Source organism: Panthera pardus, unplaced genomic scaffold (assembly GCF_024362965.1).
Source record: "Panthera pardus isolate Hobbes unplaced genomic scaffold, ASM2436296v1 HiC_scaffold_15, whole genome shotgun sequence".
Classification (NCBI taxonomy): domain Eukaryota; kingdom Metazoa; phylum Chordata; class Mammalia; order Carnivora; family Felidae; genus Panthera; species Panthera pardus.
The window spans coordinates 13,545,325-13,560,267 of record NW_026526710.1 but is presented as its reverse complement, the minus strand read 5'-3'; the positions used below and the strand labels follow the sequence as shown (position 1 = coordinate 13,560,267).

At 48.8% G+C, this 14,943-nt stretch overlaps 1 protein-coding gene across 14 annotated transcripts in view; it reads left to right on the top strand.

The window, feature by feature from the left end:
* GIT2 (GIT ArfGAP 2) overlaps window positions 1-10,485 on the top strand; it is a 52,476-nt gene extending 41,991 nt beyond the window's left edge. For 13 of the 14 annotated variants that reach the window (XM_019467151.2, XM_019467147.2, XM_019467142.2 and 10 more), the window contains 4 exons: window positions 558-640; window positions 1,226-1,414; window positions 6,403-6,466; window positions 7,179-7,979. In XM_019467151.2, coding sequence (XP_019322696.1) covers window positions 558-640; window positions 1,226-1,414; window positions 6,403-6,466; window positions 7,179-7,391 — 549 coding nt within the window. In that variant the 3' untranslated portion in view covers window positions 7,392-7,979. Of the gene's footprint in view, window positions 1-557; window positions 641-1,225; window positions 1,415-6,402; window positions 6,467-7,178; window positions 8,403-9,645 lie in introns of those variants that run through there. The other variant, XR_008422160.1, reaches the window with a different exon arrangement.
* The last annotated feature ends 4,458 nt before the right edge of the window (window positions 10,486-14,943 follow it).

Genomic DNA, 14,943 nt, shown 5'->3' with positions numbered 1-14,943 from the left:
CAGTTCTTAGAGAGCCCTAAATGTTTGGAATGGTGACAGTCGTCAGGGCGCAAGGCATGGAACAGTGGAGGTGGTAGGAGACAGGACCTAGGTTCTCGCTGCTGGGTTTCTGCTGACTCTGTGGCACTGGCTTTGTCCCCCAGCTCTTTGGCCCTTCATTTTCTCATCTGGTATTAGAGTAGATAATCTACAGCTGGCTTCCAGTGCTGGTGGTCTCTGGGTATGTAAGCGCTGGCCTGTGCATTATATTATAGTTAAACTCCATATTCCTTAGAGAACCAAACACGGGTGTTGTCTTGCATGTCTGTGTTAGTTTATACCAAGGATCTGTTTATGGAGTTGCCACTGAGCTAAGAAGAAAATGGTGCCAAGAAAAAGAGAAACCATTTCTGGGTCTACTATTCATCTTTTACTAAATTTTCAGTAAAGGGTTGGCTCCTGGCCCAAGTGAGATCTGGGCCACAAAGGCTCCGTGGCCTAACAGGTAATGATTCCTAGGCAAGGCTCCCAGATGTCTTGTGCTCAAAACTAACGGGTGTTTCCCTTTTCTCTCTCAGGCATCCAGGCTGGAGAAGCAGAACAGCACGCCTGAAAGTGACTATGACAACACCCCCAATGACACAGACCCGGACGACACGGGGTACAGCTGTGGGAGGACTGCCCTGGGGCGGGCTCTCAAACCTGAGACCTAGTGGCCGTGCTTAGGGGATGCGATTCATCCCCCACGTGTCTCCACTCTATGTTCAGACCCATAAGGTCATGAAATATGGACGCATAAGTTCATAGTCCAACCTCTTATCCCATATTATCCCAGGGGCCTGTTCTTTTACTGGCCGGTCACAGACCGTCTCTGAGTGTCTATAATGTGCTTAAAATCGGTATCTTAAGTCAACATCAGGTCGCATTCTATGCTTATACCCCAAGGGGTGAGCTGGATTAAGGATGGCTTAATGACAGCACCTCCTCCCTGCTGCCATCTTTACCCTTTCTCCGGGAGTCATAATTTCCAGCCCCGTGGTAGAATGAAACAGCCGCCCCGTGAGCTGTGGCTGCCTGTTGTTGACACAGCCTCACCGTGAGTCCCCTGCAAGACAGGATAAAGGAAACCACAAGACACAAGAGCAGCCAGCTCATGCAGCAGCAGATGCACATGCAGTGGCTCCTGAAGGCAGAGCAGCAGCTCATGAGCACCTGTCACAGCAGGCCACTTCTTTAATGTCGGCAGGTCAGGCAGAAAAGGAAGGCAGAGGAGTGTGGTGTGGCAAGGCGATGGCTCAGTACCAGATACGGCAGAACCCCACGCAGCCCCAAGCCCCATCCTCCCCAGCACGGAAGACGTCATCCGGAAAACTGAACAGATCACCAAAAACATACAGGAGCTCCTACGAGCGGCTCAAGAAAATAAACATGACAGGTAAGGAGGTTTGAAAATCCTGCCTGGAAAAATGGACATGCTTTGCAAGAGAGGCTGCTCCATTAGGAACAGGGATTTTTTTTTTTTTTTTTTTCCCAATATACTGATTTTTTTTTTTTTTTTTTTTTTTTTTTTTTAAGATTTTTTGAAAATTCAGGTTTACATAACAGGCTTAAGTACAGATTTGTAGATTTGGATGGTGAGTTTTTTTTAACATGATGTTTTCAATTTTCTGCATTCTTACGAAGGGCTCTGGAAGCAGATGCCTCTAGAAGTAAAATTGCAGCATGGTTGGGGTAGTGATATTGCTGGTGCTGGATGGTGAGGGGCAAGAAGTTGCTCCTTAGAGCTTGCAGTTGATTCTTCCAGCCACTGTGCTCCCTGTGTGTGCCCTTGCTAGAGTTGAGTTGGCTGGCATAAAAGGTATCTTTTTTTTTTTTTCTTAGTGTTTATTTTTGAGAGAGAGAGAGAAAGAGCATGAGTGGGGAAGGGGCAGAGAGAGAGGGAGACACAGAAGCTGAAGCAGGTTCCAGGCTCTGAGCTGCCAGCACAGAGCCTGACGTGGGGCTTGAACTCACAAACCGTGAGATCGTGACCTAAGCCGAAGCCAGACACTTAACCGGCTGAGCCACCCAGGTGCCCCTGGCATAAAAGGTATCTTGGCATGAACTTGATTTCTTAGGCCTCCCTCGTGTGCATGTATGTGTGTTCACGCGTGTACGCGTGCACAAACATCTAAGAAACAAGTGGTTTACAAATAACAATTGACCTAATCGTCACCTGCGCTCCTGAAATGAGATTCATCTTACTCTGAGCAGAACCATATCCTGCAAAGTTATTTCTTCCGGTGGAGAAGGGACTGGCTCTTGTTCCAGCTCATCTTTTTGTTCCCTGAGCACGGGTTCTCTGAGAACTAGTGGTGGGTCGTTAACTGTCTTGAGCAGTGTCCTAGTTTCACATGGCCAGCCGCATCTGGACACACTCATGAAGCATTTAACATCCTCCCATTGGGTTTAAGAAAGCAGCAGAGGTCCATCGAAACCCCAGAACGATCTCACTGTTTTCCGTAGGTCAGTAAAGTTTAGTGCTCGGGTGAAGAGCTCCTTTGCGTGCAGTGCAGTAACAGAAGTTGTTCAGGGGACACGGTACCGCTCCTCTTTGGTCCTCTCTGTTCTCTCCTTCCACATAAAGATGGGCCAGAATCTTTTGCCTTCTCTGTGTTCCCGGTATCGCCAGGCTAGACTGCCCTGCTCTCCCCTTTCCCTTTTTTCTCTGCAGTTCTGACTTTCCCCAATGTCACTGTTTCCTACTTGGTGAGAAAGGAGCAGTCTGTGTTCAGTGAAGGATGAGCATTTGTCCTCCTGGATGGACTGCTGGAGGGTCCTCAGAGGTCCATGGGAATTAGGCGGCTGTTTATCTCTCCTTCCCAGGCAGCCTCTTTATCACACACTGCTCCTCCCCATCCCCCGCACTCCACAAGCTGCCAGTGCTTACCAGTTGACAACAGATTTACTCTAGTTCACAAGTACCATGCTTGTATTTCAAACAAACAAAAAAATATGTTTATATCGCATTGTCAAAAATAGAAACATCTGCCTAGAGGCTATTTCTGTCCTCAACCGAAAGAAATACGGTGCTTGGCACAATTGGGGAAGTTCCCCCCCCCCCCCACACACCTTTTTTTTTTTTTTTTAAGACGTACAAATCCATGCAAAAACATGAAGATCTGATATTTTTTAAGACCCTGAGAGGATGATGCAGAGTTTAATCATTAGTTCACTCTTTTTAGTTTAAATCAGAATTGACCTAGAGAATTTATGTTTTACAAATTGCTCACTGCTTTACTGAAGTCTGTGGTTACTTAACATGTGCGAGACACTTTCATTTATAACTCTGAGTTGTACTGATTAAACCCACGCCTTTTCGTCCTATTTTCTCCTCTTGTTTATCTGTCACCTGTGCTCACTCTGAGTAGACCAGCAGCCCATGCGGGCACACTCAGGCTTTGCCCCTGTCCCTTGAGCCTAGCAAGCTGCCCACAGTCCCCGCTTTCTCTGAGTCTGGTGTCCACCCTGAGCTTACAGCCCCACTCCTGGTCCGTCTCTGTCTCTTTCGCATACACACATGCACACACTATTAGACCTCACAGTATGCACACAAGCCTTCTTTGAGGAAAGATAAGAGCTGGAAGTTGTGAACATGAACTTTCTCCTTAATCTGTGCATGCTTGCTTTTGTGGCTCATTGAGGACATCCTAAAGTATTTCATACTGAGTGAGTTTTGGGGAGGTATCCTTAGGAAAAGCAAGGTGTCCCTGCTTCTGTGCAGCAAGGGGAAGGTTGAATTCTATTTTGGTGTCAAAATGAAGATGTTAACCAGCGTTAATGTATTTTTCATGGGCATGTTGGTTTAAGTAACATTTAGGCCTGAATCAGTGGCTGCTATAACAGGGTCTTTTTCTGAGCATTTGTGTGACCAGATGGGTTGTTGCCCCTTCATATTTACAAGTGAAATAACCCCTTCTGTGTGGGCCATTTTGTTACTATGTGGTGTGTGGTTCTGATTGCTTGCAAAGGTAAAAGTCAGGATTTCCCATTTGAAAGTATTTTGGGATAACATAAACCACTTTCTGGAAATGTAATGATTTAACTAAAACATAGCCAGTCTTAATTAAAACTTTTTTTTTTTTTTCAATTTTTTTAAACGTTTATTTGTTTTTGAGAGACAGAGAGAACAGAGTGTGAGCTGGGGAGGGGCAGAGAAAGAGGGAGACAGAATCCAAAGCAGGCTCCAGGCTCCGAGCTGTCAGCACAGAGCCTGACATGGGCCTCAAATTCACTGACCTCGAGATCATGACCTGAGCCGAAGTTGGATTCTCAACCGACTGAGCCACCCAGACGCCCTAGTCTTAATTAAAATAGTTTTGAGACTAGATTTCTTACAAAGATGAAGTACAGAGGTGCTTATGACAGTCTTTAAGCAGAAGCTAACTTCATGACTTAAAAAAAGGGGAAAGAATGTTAGTTGTTAGGCTGGATGCTGAACAGGATTTGGTTCCATCTTGGAAGGGAAATTTTTAAACAGCCACATGGGTGCTTGTGGAAGGCCAAACCTGAATATTTGCACTGCATTTCCTAACATGCCACCAACAGGCTACCAAAGAGCTTTTCCCATATCGCATTTCCCTTTTGGGCTCTGTGGGTCAGCTCTCCCAGAAACAAAACCCAAGCCTGGGGGGCAGTGTGCTGTCTCAGAACTCTTGCTCAGTCCCATCTTCAGTCTGTCTTTTCTCTGCAGTAGTAGTTTGTAAAACATACTACTCAGGGCAGAAGCCTAATGTTTTTAAGGCACAGGAAACTAGCCTCATATGTCGCATGTTACAATATCAAGAATAAGAATCCTGAATGAAACCAAAGTCTCCATTCTTCCAGTTCCCATCACCTGAGAAGTTGGAATCACCAGTCACGAGTGGAAAGAGGCTTGCTATAAAGAAAGATGTAAATCTGTTGTGTCTCTGATCCCAGGAGAGGACTGTGGTGTGTCAGTGAGAGACCCAGGCCCAGGTGCTGAACAGCCGGGTTTGAGCTCAGCTCTTTCTCACCAGTGGTGGGACCTTGGGCAAGTTCTCTCCTTCTCCAGGCCTCAGTTTGCTCATTTGAAAAATGGGTGTGTTAATAATACCAGCCTCATAGGGCCATTGGGAGGAGCACATGAGTCTCCACAAAGTTCTGAGAACAGAGTTGGCACTCCATCAGTGTTCCTGAAGCCTCAGCTCTCAGACTGTCATTTAGGGGGCCCCTAGGAGGCCAGGCGGCCTGGTGGAAAGGATGAGGACAGGCAGAGCCAATGCGCTTTGTTTTCTTAGAGCTCGTGAAGCGAGCAGAGAGAGTGCCGGCTGTGTTCATGGCTGCCTGTTACAAACATAGTCATGGCAGCTTCATGAGAAAGTACGTAAGTGTCTGATCCAGTATAAGAGCTGACTCAGTGATTTCTCTTTACCCAAAGTAAAGCTTTCAATTCCCTAATGGTTGAGATGCATTTGAATAGAAGGAATTTAGAAGTGTCCGTCAGTTTTAACCAACATGTGGGTGTTGAGGTGTAGGCTCTGGCTGTAATTTAAAAAAAATTTTTTTTTTTTTTTTTTAACGTTTATTTATTTTTGAGACAGAGAGAGACAGAGCATGAACAGGGGAGGGGCAGAGAGAGAGGGAGACACAGAATCGGAAGCAGGCTCCAGGCTCTGAGCCATCAGCCCAGAGCCTGACACGGGGCTCAAACTCCCAGACCGCGAGATCGTGACCTGAGCTGAAGTCGGCCGCTTAACCGACTGAGCCACCCAGGCGCCCCCAAAATTTTTTTTTAAAAATTAGTTTTCTTTATTTTTGAGAGGCAGAGAGAGACCGAGCATGTGTGGGGGAGGAGTGGAGAGAGAGGGAGACACAGAATCCGAAGCAGGCTCCAGGCTCCCAGCTGTCAGCACAGAGCCCAACACAGGGCTCGAACCCATAAACCGTGAGATCATGACCTGAGCCGAAGTCGGACACTCAACCAATTGAGCCATCCAGGTGCCCCAAGCTCCAGTTGTAATTTTAAGAAATGTTTTCCAGTCCTTTATTTTTAAGTTCTGTGGCCTGTGCATGGGAATCCTTGTTTGTCTTTCAAGAAATTAGGGAGATGAAGCACCTGAAAAACAAATGACCTACTGGAGGAAGTGTGAATATCTTTATAGACTGACTGTTCTGTGGCATCCCCTAACTAGTCATGTATGTCACCTACGTCCCATGTGTGGAGACTTTTTATCAGAATGAATGAACTTTGGAGAAAGGGTGTGGACCCTGCTTCTTTTGGGGTGACATCCACAGTGGGCTGTCTGCGGCCTCAGCCCCTTCGTGGGGGACATATAAATGGAACCCATTCTAGCCCCCTGGTACTCTCTGTCTCTGCGTTATTTCTGCTGTCTTTGAATAACCTCTTCAATATTCTTGCAGTTATATTCCCTGCTCAGAGAGGATACACGTAGCTGTTACTGAAATGGCAGCATTATTCCCCAAAGTAAGTCACTTCCTACTTGGTTCAGATCCCTTTTTCTTTTCATGTTTATTTATTTTGAGAGAGAGAGAGTGGGCGAGCAGGGGAGGTGACAGAGAGAGGGAGAGAGAGAATCCCAGGCAGGCTCTGCGCTGTCATTGCAGAGCCTGACGTGGGGCTCAATCTCCTGAACCACGAGATCATGAACTGAACCGAAATCAAGAGCTGGATGCTTAACCGACTGAGCCACCCAGGCACCCCAGTCGGTTCAGACCCTTTTAAATGAACTGAAAGAAATTTTCTCAGGACCTTTTATATTAACCTCTTTGTAGCATACGTTTTAAATATGCAAACCTGGGAATAATTTTGTCCTACACGGATCTTGGTTTTAATAAGAATGTGTGAGCACCGTGCTAAAGGCAAAGCACTAATAGGTTAAAATGGTGTCTGGAATATTTCACCCAAGTGGATTAACATTGTCAAAAACCACCTCCGAATAGGATATCCTACTAAATTGACACTGCATGCACTTTGACCTTTGAGTGCAAGCACGTGGGCATCTCGCACGCTGTGGGCCGGGCAGCTTGCCGTGTCCCGTGTGCTGCCTCTGGGGAAGGGCGTGACAGAACCGCCGTTTGCTGTGGAACAGCTTGAGCTGTCTTCACAAGAAGGCTCGTCCCCGCTCTTGGGCGTCCAGCCTGCAGTTCACGGCAGATGACTGTGTTCTTCCGTCTAGAAACCCAAGTCTGACACGGTGAGGACTTCCCTGCGCTTGCTGACGTCCAGCGCCTACCGACTTCAGTCAGAGTGCAAGAAGACCCTCCCGGGGGACGCCGGCCCGCCCACGGACATCCAGCTGGTCACACAGCAGGTCATCCAGTGCGCATACGACATTGCCAAGGCCGCCAAGCAGCTGGTCACCATCACCACCAAAGAGAACAACAACTGAGCAGCTCGGCGCCAGCCCTCCTATTTTCTAGGCTTTTTAAAAGTCCAGTTTCAAATGCAGACGTGGAATTCTGGCAGTTTTTACGGAAACAGACATTCAATGAAAGTTTAAAACTGTTTTTAAGAAACTCAGTATTATTTTTGCATGTTTTCTAACAAAATTTTTGACTATTAATTTAACCCACTTGCCTTATTTTGTGCCTGTCTGCCAGTTTCCTCTCCAGTGTTCTGTTGTGCTGTCCGTGACTGTTGTTGAGTTGATGGTCATAGTCATTCAAAAGCATAGCTTCATTGTTTCAAGTTTGTTAGAACTTTTCCATCCCTTTAAAACTGCCCGTCTAGGGTTAAAACTATAAATGAGATTTTTAGTGAAACATTTTCTGGAGAGAATTGGGTTAAAAAAAAAAAAAATTCCACCTCTGTTCCCTACCAAGCATTGTGCAATAAGCGAGTTTTTCCACCCTAGTGCAGGAATCTTTAAGTTTAGGGTGTTTCCAAACATGGATGTAGAGAAAGGACTTTGCCGCTCTCTAAAAGTAGCGTAACAGTCTCACTTGGAAACAATGGACTGCTCCATTTGTTTTACCTATTCTGTCTTGGTAGACGTTCTTTTATTTGATGTTTCTGTCTTGATCTGTCTCTATTTTGCTATCATCCTGAAGTCTCCGTGGTGCCAGATAAGTACTCATCCCCCACGTCACGTGTCCTGTGGCCCTGTCCAGGTGGGAGTGCTGCCACATCATCACGCGTGGTTCAGGGCTCTGCCTTCTCACAGGAAACCAGATGTGTCATTCCAGACGTGCGGCAAGGAGGAGCCACGTCCCACAAGCCATAACTTACTCTGTGCCACCCCATTCAGATACCACTGACATAAACCATGGGAAGAGAAATTACCTGCTCCCTGACGTGGTAACATATCTCTTCCCCAGAACTCGATTACTCCTTTAACCACGAAAGCTTCGTCACGTGGCCTGTTTGGTAAATCTCATCACCTTTAAGGACTTCTCGTAAGGTAAGGTGTCTGCGGTCAGCTGAGTTTGTTTCTCCTCCATTGTCTCGCTGGTACTTAAAAATGAGACATCCTCTTTCATGAATTCCTTAGAGAGTGTGCTCTAGCTGACCACCGGCTATCCCAAAGCTACAGAAGCACAGGTTTTAAGTTCTGGAACATACTGACGTTGGTTTTTAAGCTACTGAAGAAAAGACCTTTCTTGTTCTGAATGCTAAAGCATATTCCTGCCCCCGCTTATTGCAGCAGTTGCGTGGGTGTGGCTCAGACCCTGACCTAGACCAGAGGGGCCAGGCAGCATTGATGGAGATGAGTGAAGTGAGCCAGGTGTAGAGCAGGGGCGGAGGACAGTCAGGGAGCAACGGTGCACCTGATGGGGACAGCAGCTCCCCGGCCTCACCCAGGCTGCCTTGTGGAAAAGTGGGCCCGAGCTGGCCGGAGCTTTGACTTTTTAAGAGACTCCAAAAACATGGATATTATTTGTGCCATTCCTCTGTTTATAAATGTTGGTGACTAAACATTCTCAGAGCACACGTGCGGGGGAACTGTGACCTCCGGACTGCCAGCTCACAGCCTCTGCCCAGGGGTCCTGTCAGCTGCAGTATGAGGTCACACCTGGTTTACCTCCGAGCCTTACCTGTAGCGTGGCCACCCCTACCCTGTGTTAAGTTGCTTTGAGTCCTCATCTTACCCGTGAAGAAGTCAAAGTAATCACAGTTGCCTAAATATGTGCTAAATAAGCCTGTGTTTTCACAGAACTGTTTGATTCACAAACATCTTTATAGCTTGACCGTATGCTGTCGTGAAGGAAGCACCGTGATGGTGTTTGGTTTACTAAGGCCCAGCGTGTGGATGCTTTTGCCAGATTTTGCTACACTGAGTAGCGCGGGGAAAGGGTCCACATCTCCAAAAGACTCATCCACTTTTCTGCACAATCCTAAGTGCCATGTTCCTGTTGGATGCCGAGGGGATGCCTTCTACCTTAAATTAAGTTCGAGCCCCATCTGATAGCCTTTGCTGCATGCTGCACATACTTAGCTGTCCCTTCTCTTTCTTGCACACACCTGCCCTCATGTTGGGCCCATGCAGGGGCCTCGGGGAAGCCCGGTGGCAGTCCTGGGCTGGTGCCTCGGCCTCCCAGGGAGGCCGGGCTTCTAAATAATGAGTTGTCTGCAGTGGGTGCGGTGGCGTCTTCACTGGAACACTCAAGGACTGGTGACGGAGGACCTTGTCTCTGTGCCCCTAGACAAAGTCCAAGAGTGTGGGACCCAGAGAGCATCTCCGATTGTAAGAGCGGCACGGACGTTTGCTCTGTCAACCCACAGTGCCAACGCCCCGAAGGAAGTTCTAGGTGGAGTGACGTGCATGACAGAGGGGCTGCCAGCCTCCCTTCGGTGCCCTGAACACTTCCTCACCTCTTCTGAGACCCAGTTCTGTTGTCTGAACGGCTGTTCACCATCTTTTGCACGTGTGTCCCGTAGCCTTGCACTAACGTCTGCGTTCTCTAAGGTCACTCGTCACTCTTAGTTCTCAAATCTTCCTCCCGCCCGAGCCAAGAGGACGGAGGTGCACTTTATGAAACTGGCGCTTGCTGAAGAGGAGACGGCTCCGCCCCGAAGCTCCTTTAGCTGAAGTCCTCCTCTGCCTCAGAACGCAAATAGTTCTTATTTGCCAAAGAACAGGAAATCGGGCCCAAAGATCAAATGCGGCATTTCATAAAATTGGAAGTGTAGACGCGCACCTCGGGAGCTGTTACCCCATGCCTCCAGGGATTGATGCTGCGGAACCAAGAGTGAGGCTAGCATGTGTCTGTCCACAGCGGCTGTGAGCTCCCCAATCATAGAATGTTCCTTCTTTCCTTGTCCCGGTGAAAGGCACCCTTTTTTTTTTTTACAAAAGAAAATGCTGCATAGGAAAAACGAAATGCCTTTTGTTCAGATGTGTTTTATCCATGTCACTCGTTATTCTGTACTTTTTGTGTTTATTGTACATTCTATTCCTGTAATTATTGTACAACCCTGTAAGCGTTGTAAAATCGTTTTGGAATTTGTGCCTGCTAGTTATGCAATAAACAGGCTCTATAGTGTCTTTGTGGTAATTCTGTTCACGTCAATGAGGTGATGTTTCCAGATACTCTGTCAAAGTTTCAAGAAAGTTCTCCCATAACCTAATCTTTAATGAGACAGTAGTGAATATTTTTCTACCCGGGGGACTCTTGTGAGTTTACAGGAATTACGACCTTTTTCCTCCTTGTGCTTAGCAGGTAGCTTTTTTTTTTTTTTAATTTTTTTTTTTAATGTTTATTTATTTTTGAGACAATGCGAGACACAGAGTGCAAGCAACGGAGGGGCACACAGAGGGAGACACAGAATCTGAAGCGGGCTCCAGGCTCTGAGCTGTCAGCCCGGAGCCCAACGCGAGGCTGGAACTCACGAACCATGAAATCATGACCTGAGCTGAAGTTGGACGCTCAACCGACCGAGCCACTCAGGCGCCCCTTAGCAGGTAGCTTTCTTAAAAGAAATTGTGCATCGGGATTATCTGCTCCATTGATCTTACCATGATGTGTTCACTCCTAAAGTTTAATTTTTCAAATTCAGCAAAAGCCAGCCGGGCACAGTAGCCCTCACCTCCTTTACCAGATGAAGGAGTTGTGGGGTTATTTCGGTCTCTTAAGGCAGGTTCCCACAGGGACGATGGGATGTACCTGGGTTCAGTCAGGGCCACCCTTAGTCCCCAACAGTTGTCCTCTGGGGAGGTGACTCGGGTCTCTTCTCTCAAACAGAAGAAGGGGCGGGGCCTGGCCATCACAGTGCCTTTCCAAGCAACAAGGCTGGGGAAAATGGAGCATTCTCTCTCCGTGAGCCGGTTTGAGGCCCCAGACCCAGCAGCTCACACCCGGGAGGCTCTCACAGGCACCAGCGTCTTGGCCCCCGGGAGGGCTTGCTGGAACACAGCCTCCGACTCGGACCATAGCTGGGGAGTTGGCATTTCTGACAGGTTCCCAGGAGGTGCTGCGCCCACTGGTCTGGACCCACACTAGAGAAGCACTGCTGTAGACCGTCCACAGCCCCCCACCACGCACCTCCTCGCCTTCTGATATTAGACATGTCTTCATAAGAATTCTAATGACCACTAGCTTGTATCAGCTGTTGGCCCTGCGAGGCGCTGTGCTGGGGTCTTCCCATGTGTTCACGCATTTAGTCCCCCCGCACCCTGTGCAGCAGGAGCTGTTCCATTGTGCGGTGGGGAAGATCACCCCCTGGGGAGTCGAAGCCCCACATTGGGGAGCGTGTGACTTATCCTTAGTCCGGTTGCTCTTCCTGTTAATCGGCCCAGTTGGGTTTTCCTGACCCTGGCCCATTACTGCAGTCTCAGAAAATGTGGAGAAGCCAGGGGGTGGCCCCTGGGTCGAGATCAGAGATCAGAGGGGGACCGGTGCGTGACGTGAGATTGTGGACAAGTGGGGCACAGTCGGCTTGTGACCCCTAAGATGGGACCCCTCCAGCGTTTGCCAGATGACCCATGAAGACTGTCCACTGGCTCCCAAGTACTGTGAGCAGCGCTTTCTCACCTGTGCGGCTGCACCGCGGCAGCCTCACCACAGGGACAACTCGGCAACCACCCGACGGTGACCCGCTGCCCAACACACTGGCGTGCAGGAATGTCTGGGAGCCGGGCCCCGTGGCCCACAGACGCCAGGCAGGGGACACTGTGGTCCATGCCTCTGCCAGCCAGCCACCCTGCCAAAAGCCAGGGCCACATGAGGTGGGACAGACTCCCTCCTCACTGCTTTATAGGGGCTCGGTCAGCCCACCACAGAGCAGGTCCCCAGGGGAGGGGCTGCCGGGGACAAGGAGAGGTGTGTGCGAACCTTGCTGCTTCCCTCCTCACTGCCATCTTCGCTCCCACCCAGGCTCTTGCTGCACAGCTTCCCGACTGTACTCCCTTCCCAGGCCCCCAAAACTGCCTCAACACACTGAGAACGTCTGCCCCGTTTCCCCCAAATGCAGCTTCTCTCCTAGGACCCACCTTTCCTCCTCCAAAATCCCTCTTCTCACCCCTTCCAGCACCTTCCCTCCCTAGGGACTCCTCTTCCCCTTCTCTTCCCTCTCAGCACCCCTCCCCCGTTCTTATAGCAGGGATCCTTGTCCTGCCCTCCCCTTGGCCAGCTCTGTACCCATCCCCCTCAGAGCTCCTCCCTGGCCATGGCCTTTCCCCATTGCTCTGTCCTGCAGGCCCTGTCTGGCCCATGGGACCGGAACACCTTAAGGACAGGGAACTTTTGAAGTCTAACTTGGACCCCCTTCGGACCTCAGATCTAAGATTGGCCTGGGCCTCCCCTTGCACCACACTTGTTATCTGCTTCCCTCTTCCAGCCCTCCCCTTCCCAGGCCCTCACCCTTTCAACACTTCCCCCCAACACCTTCCCCCTTCCTGCACACAGGGGCTGAGTGAATACTAGCACATACTGTGGGTACCATTTCGTAAAGTAGGAACTGAGACTACCCCCATTTTGCAGATGAGGAAACCGAGGCTCAGACCTCAAAGCCCAGTTGGTGGTGGTGCAGGAAGTTAGAGCATGGGGCCTGTGCTCTTAATTACGGGGCTCTGCTGGTGCAGTGGACCATCTGAGGAAGGCGGCTGGAGGAACAGGCAGGTGGCAGAGCCTCTGGAAGCAGAAGAAGGTGAAGACCAGCCTAGACCTTGGCAGAGGTAAGGTGGGAAGGAGACGTGGAGCAGGCTCAGTGGCCCCCATCTCCAAACATTCCGCTTGCCTGGGAGTGTCAGAAAGACCGATGCTGGTCTCTGTGTGGTCCTCTGCCCGCCTGGCATTCCTGGAGGAATGGAGTCTGGGTGGCCGCGTTTGTGTTGAGTCTTTCCATTCCTTACTATTGCCACAAATATTTCCAATCGTTTTGGTCTGCTTCAAATTGAGACACTCGGGAACCACTGCTCAAGTGAGACTGATCTGTGAGTGGAGGACATTGCCCGTTTCACCAGTTTCAGTGATTGGGGGACCTCACAGATTCCACATGGCATGTTGACTGCCCAAAGTCAGCCCTTCTGGAAGGAGAAGCCCTGTACCTGCTGCTAGAAGGAGGACTCTATTCACAGCGCGGCACAGGGTAGAGGGGTGTCCACCCAGCCCTAGAACAGGGGGACAACTCCCCATTGAGGGTGGAAGCCTGAATCTGACCTGCTTCTTCCAGTTAAAACAAGATGAAAATCCTGCCCAAGTCCAACAACAGAGACAAGGGTGATTCCGCCACAGGCAGTTTGTTTCCTAGGGGCAGGGAGGTACCCGCTTGGCAGGAAAACAGGTCCACTTGTCCTTTGCGCATTGTTTCTCTTACCACACCCACACATTGCTGTTCTCCACATTTCACAGATGAAGAACTGGGCCCAAAGAGGGGTCACCTGGCCTCTGTGTGGCGGACCGTCAGGACAAGAGCCCAGGCCAGTCAGGGCCATGCTCTCTGCTCTTCACCCATACACTTTGCCACCGCCCCCATATGAATCTAAATACAGAAATATGTCTGCCACATCCGCATCAAATTATAAAGTGACCACCTAGTCCCCGTGGGCCCCTCCTTCCCCTAGACTTCCGTGCACACTGCTTCCTCGTTTTTTGGTTCCATGCCGTGTGTGTGCCCAGCCCTAAGTAAGAGCTTTGTTTCGCCTGTTTTCAATATGTGAATGGAACCCTACGGGTGTATTCTCTTCTTTCCCTCAACATTGTGAGTTAACTAGGTCAAAGTGCATGCCTCTGCTTAGATTTTCCATGCTGTGTAGCATTCATGGAACGTATACACACGATTTATTTCTCTAGTATTTTATTGACAGACATTTGAGTTATTTTTAGTTGTTGGCTCTTATGAAGAAAATGCTTTGAAAGGTATGTCTTTTGGTACATATAGGACTCTACTTCTCTAGGGGATACATATATGCCTGGGTGTGGAGCCTCCCGGTTCATTGAGAATGTGCATCTCCAAAAGTAATGCTGTTTTTATTCCTTTTCCCAAAGTGTTGTACCAGCAGAATATGAGATTCCCCATTGTTCTGCATCTTCATGAGCAGTGGTATAAAAAGCTCTGCTAATTTTGTCAATCCAGGGGCACACGGCTGGCTCAGTCGGTGGAGTGTGTGACTCTTGATCTCAGTGTTGTAAATTCAAGCCCCACGTTGTGGGTAGAGATTACTAAAAAATAAAATCTTAAAATGTTTTTTATCAATTCAGTGGGTTTGTGGTAGTATCTCCTGGTTTCAGTGTGCATTTCTGTGATTATAATATGGTTGTGTGCTTTTCCGTGTTATTTGCCATTTAGATTTCCTCTTTTGTTCAGTGCCTATTTGAGTGTTTACCCATTTTTCCATTAGATTCTATTTATTGTTTTTGTTATTATTATTCATAGGAATTTTCCTTCTCTTTTTAAGTTTATTTACTTATTTTGAGAGAGAGAGAGCAAGCATAGGCAGGGGAGGGGCAGAGAGAGAGAATCCCAAGGAGGCTCCCCCTCTGTCAGCACAGAGCCCAACGTGG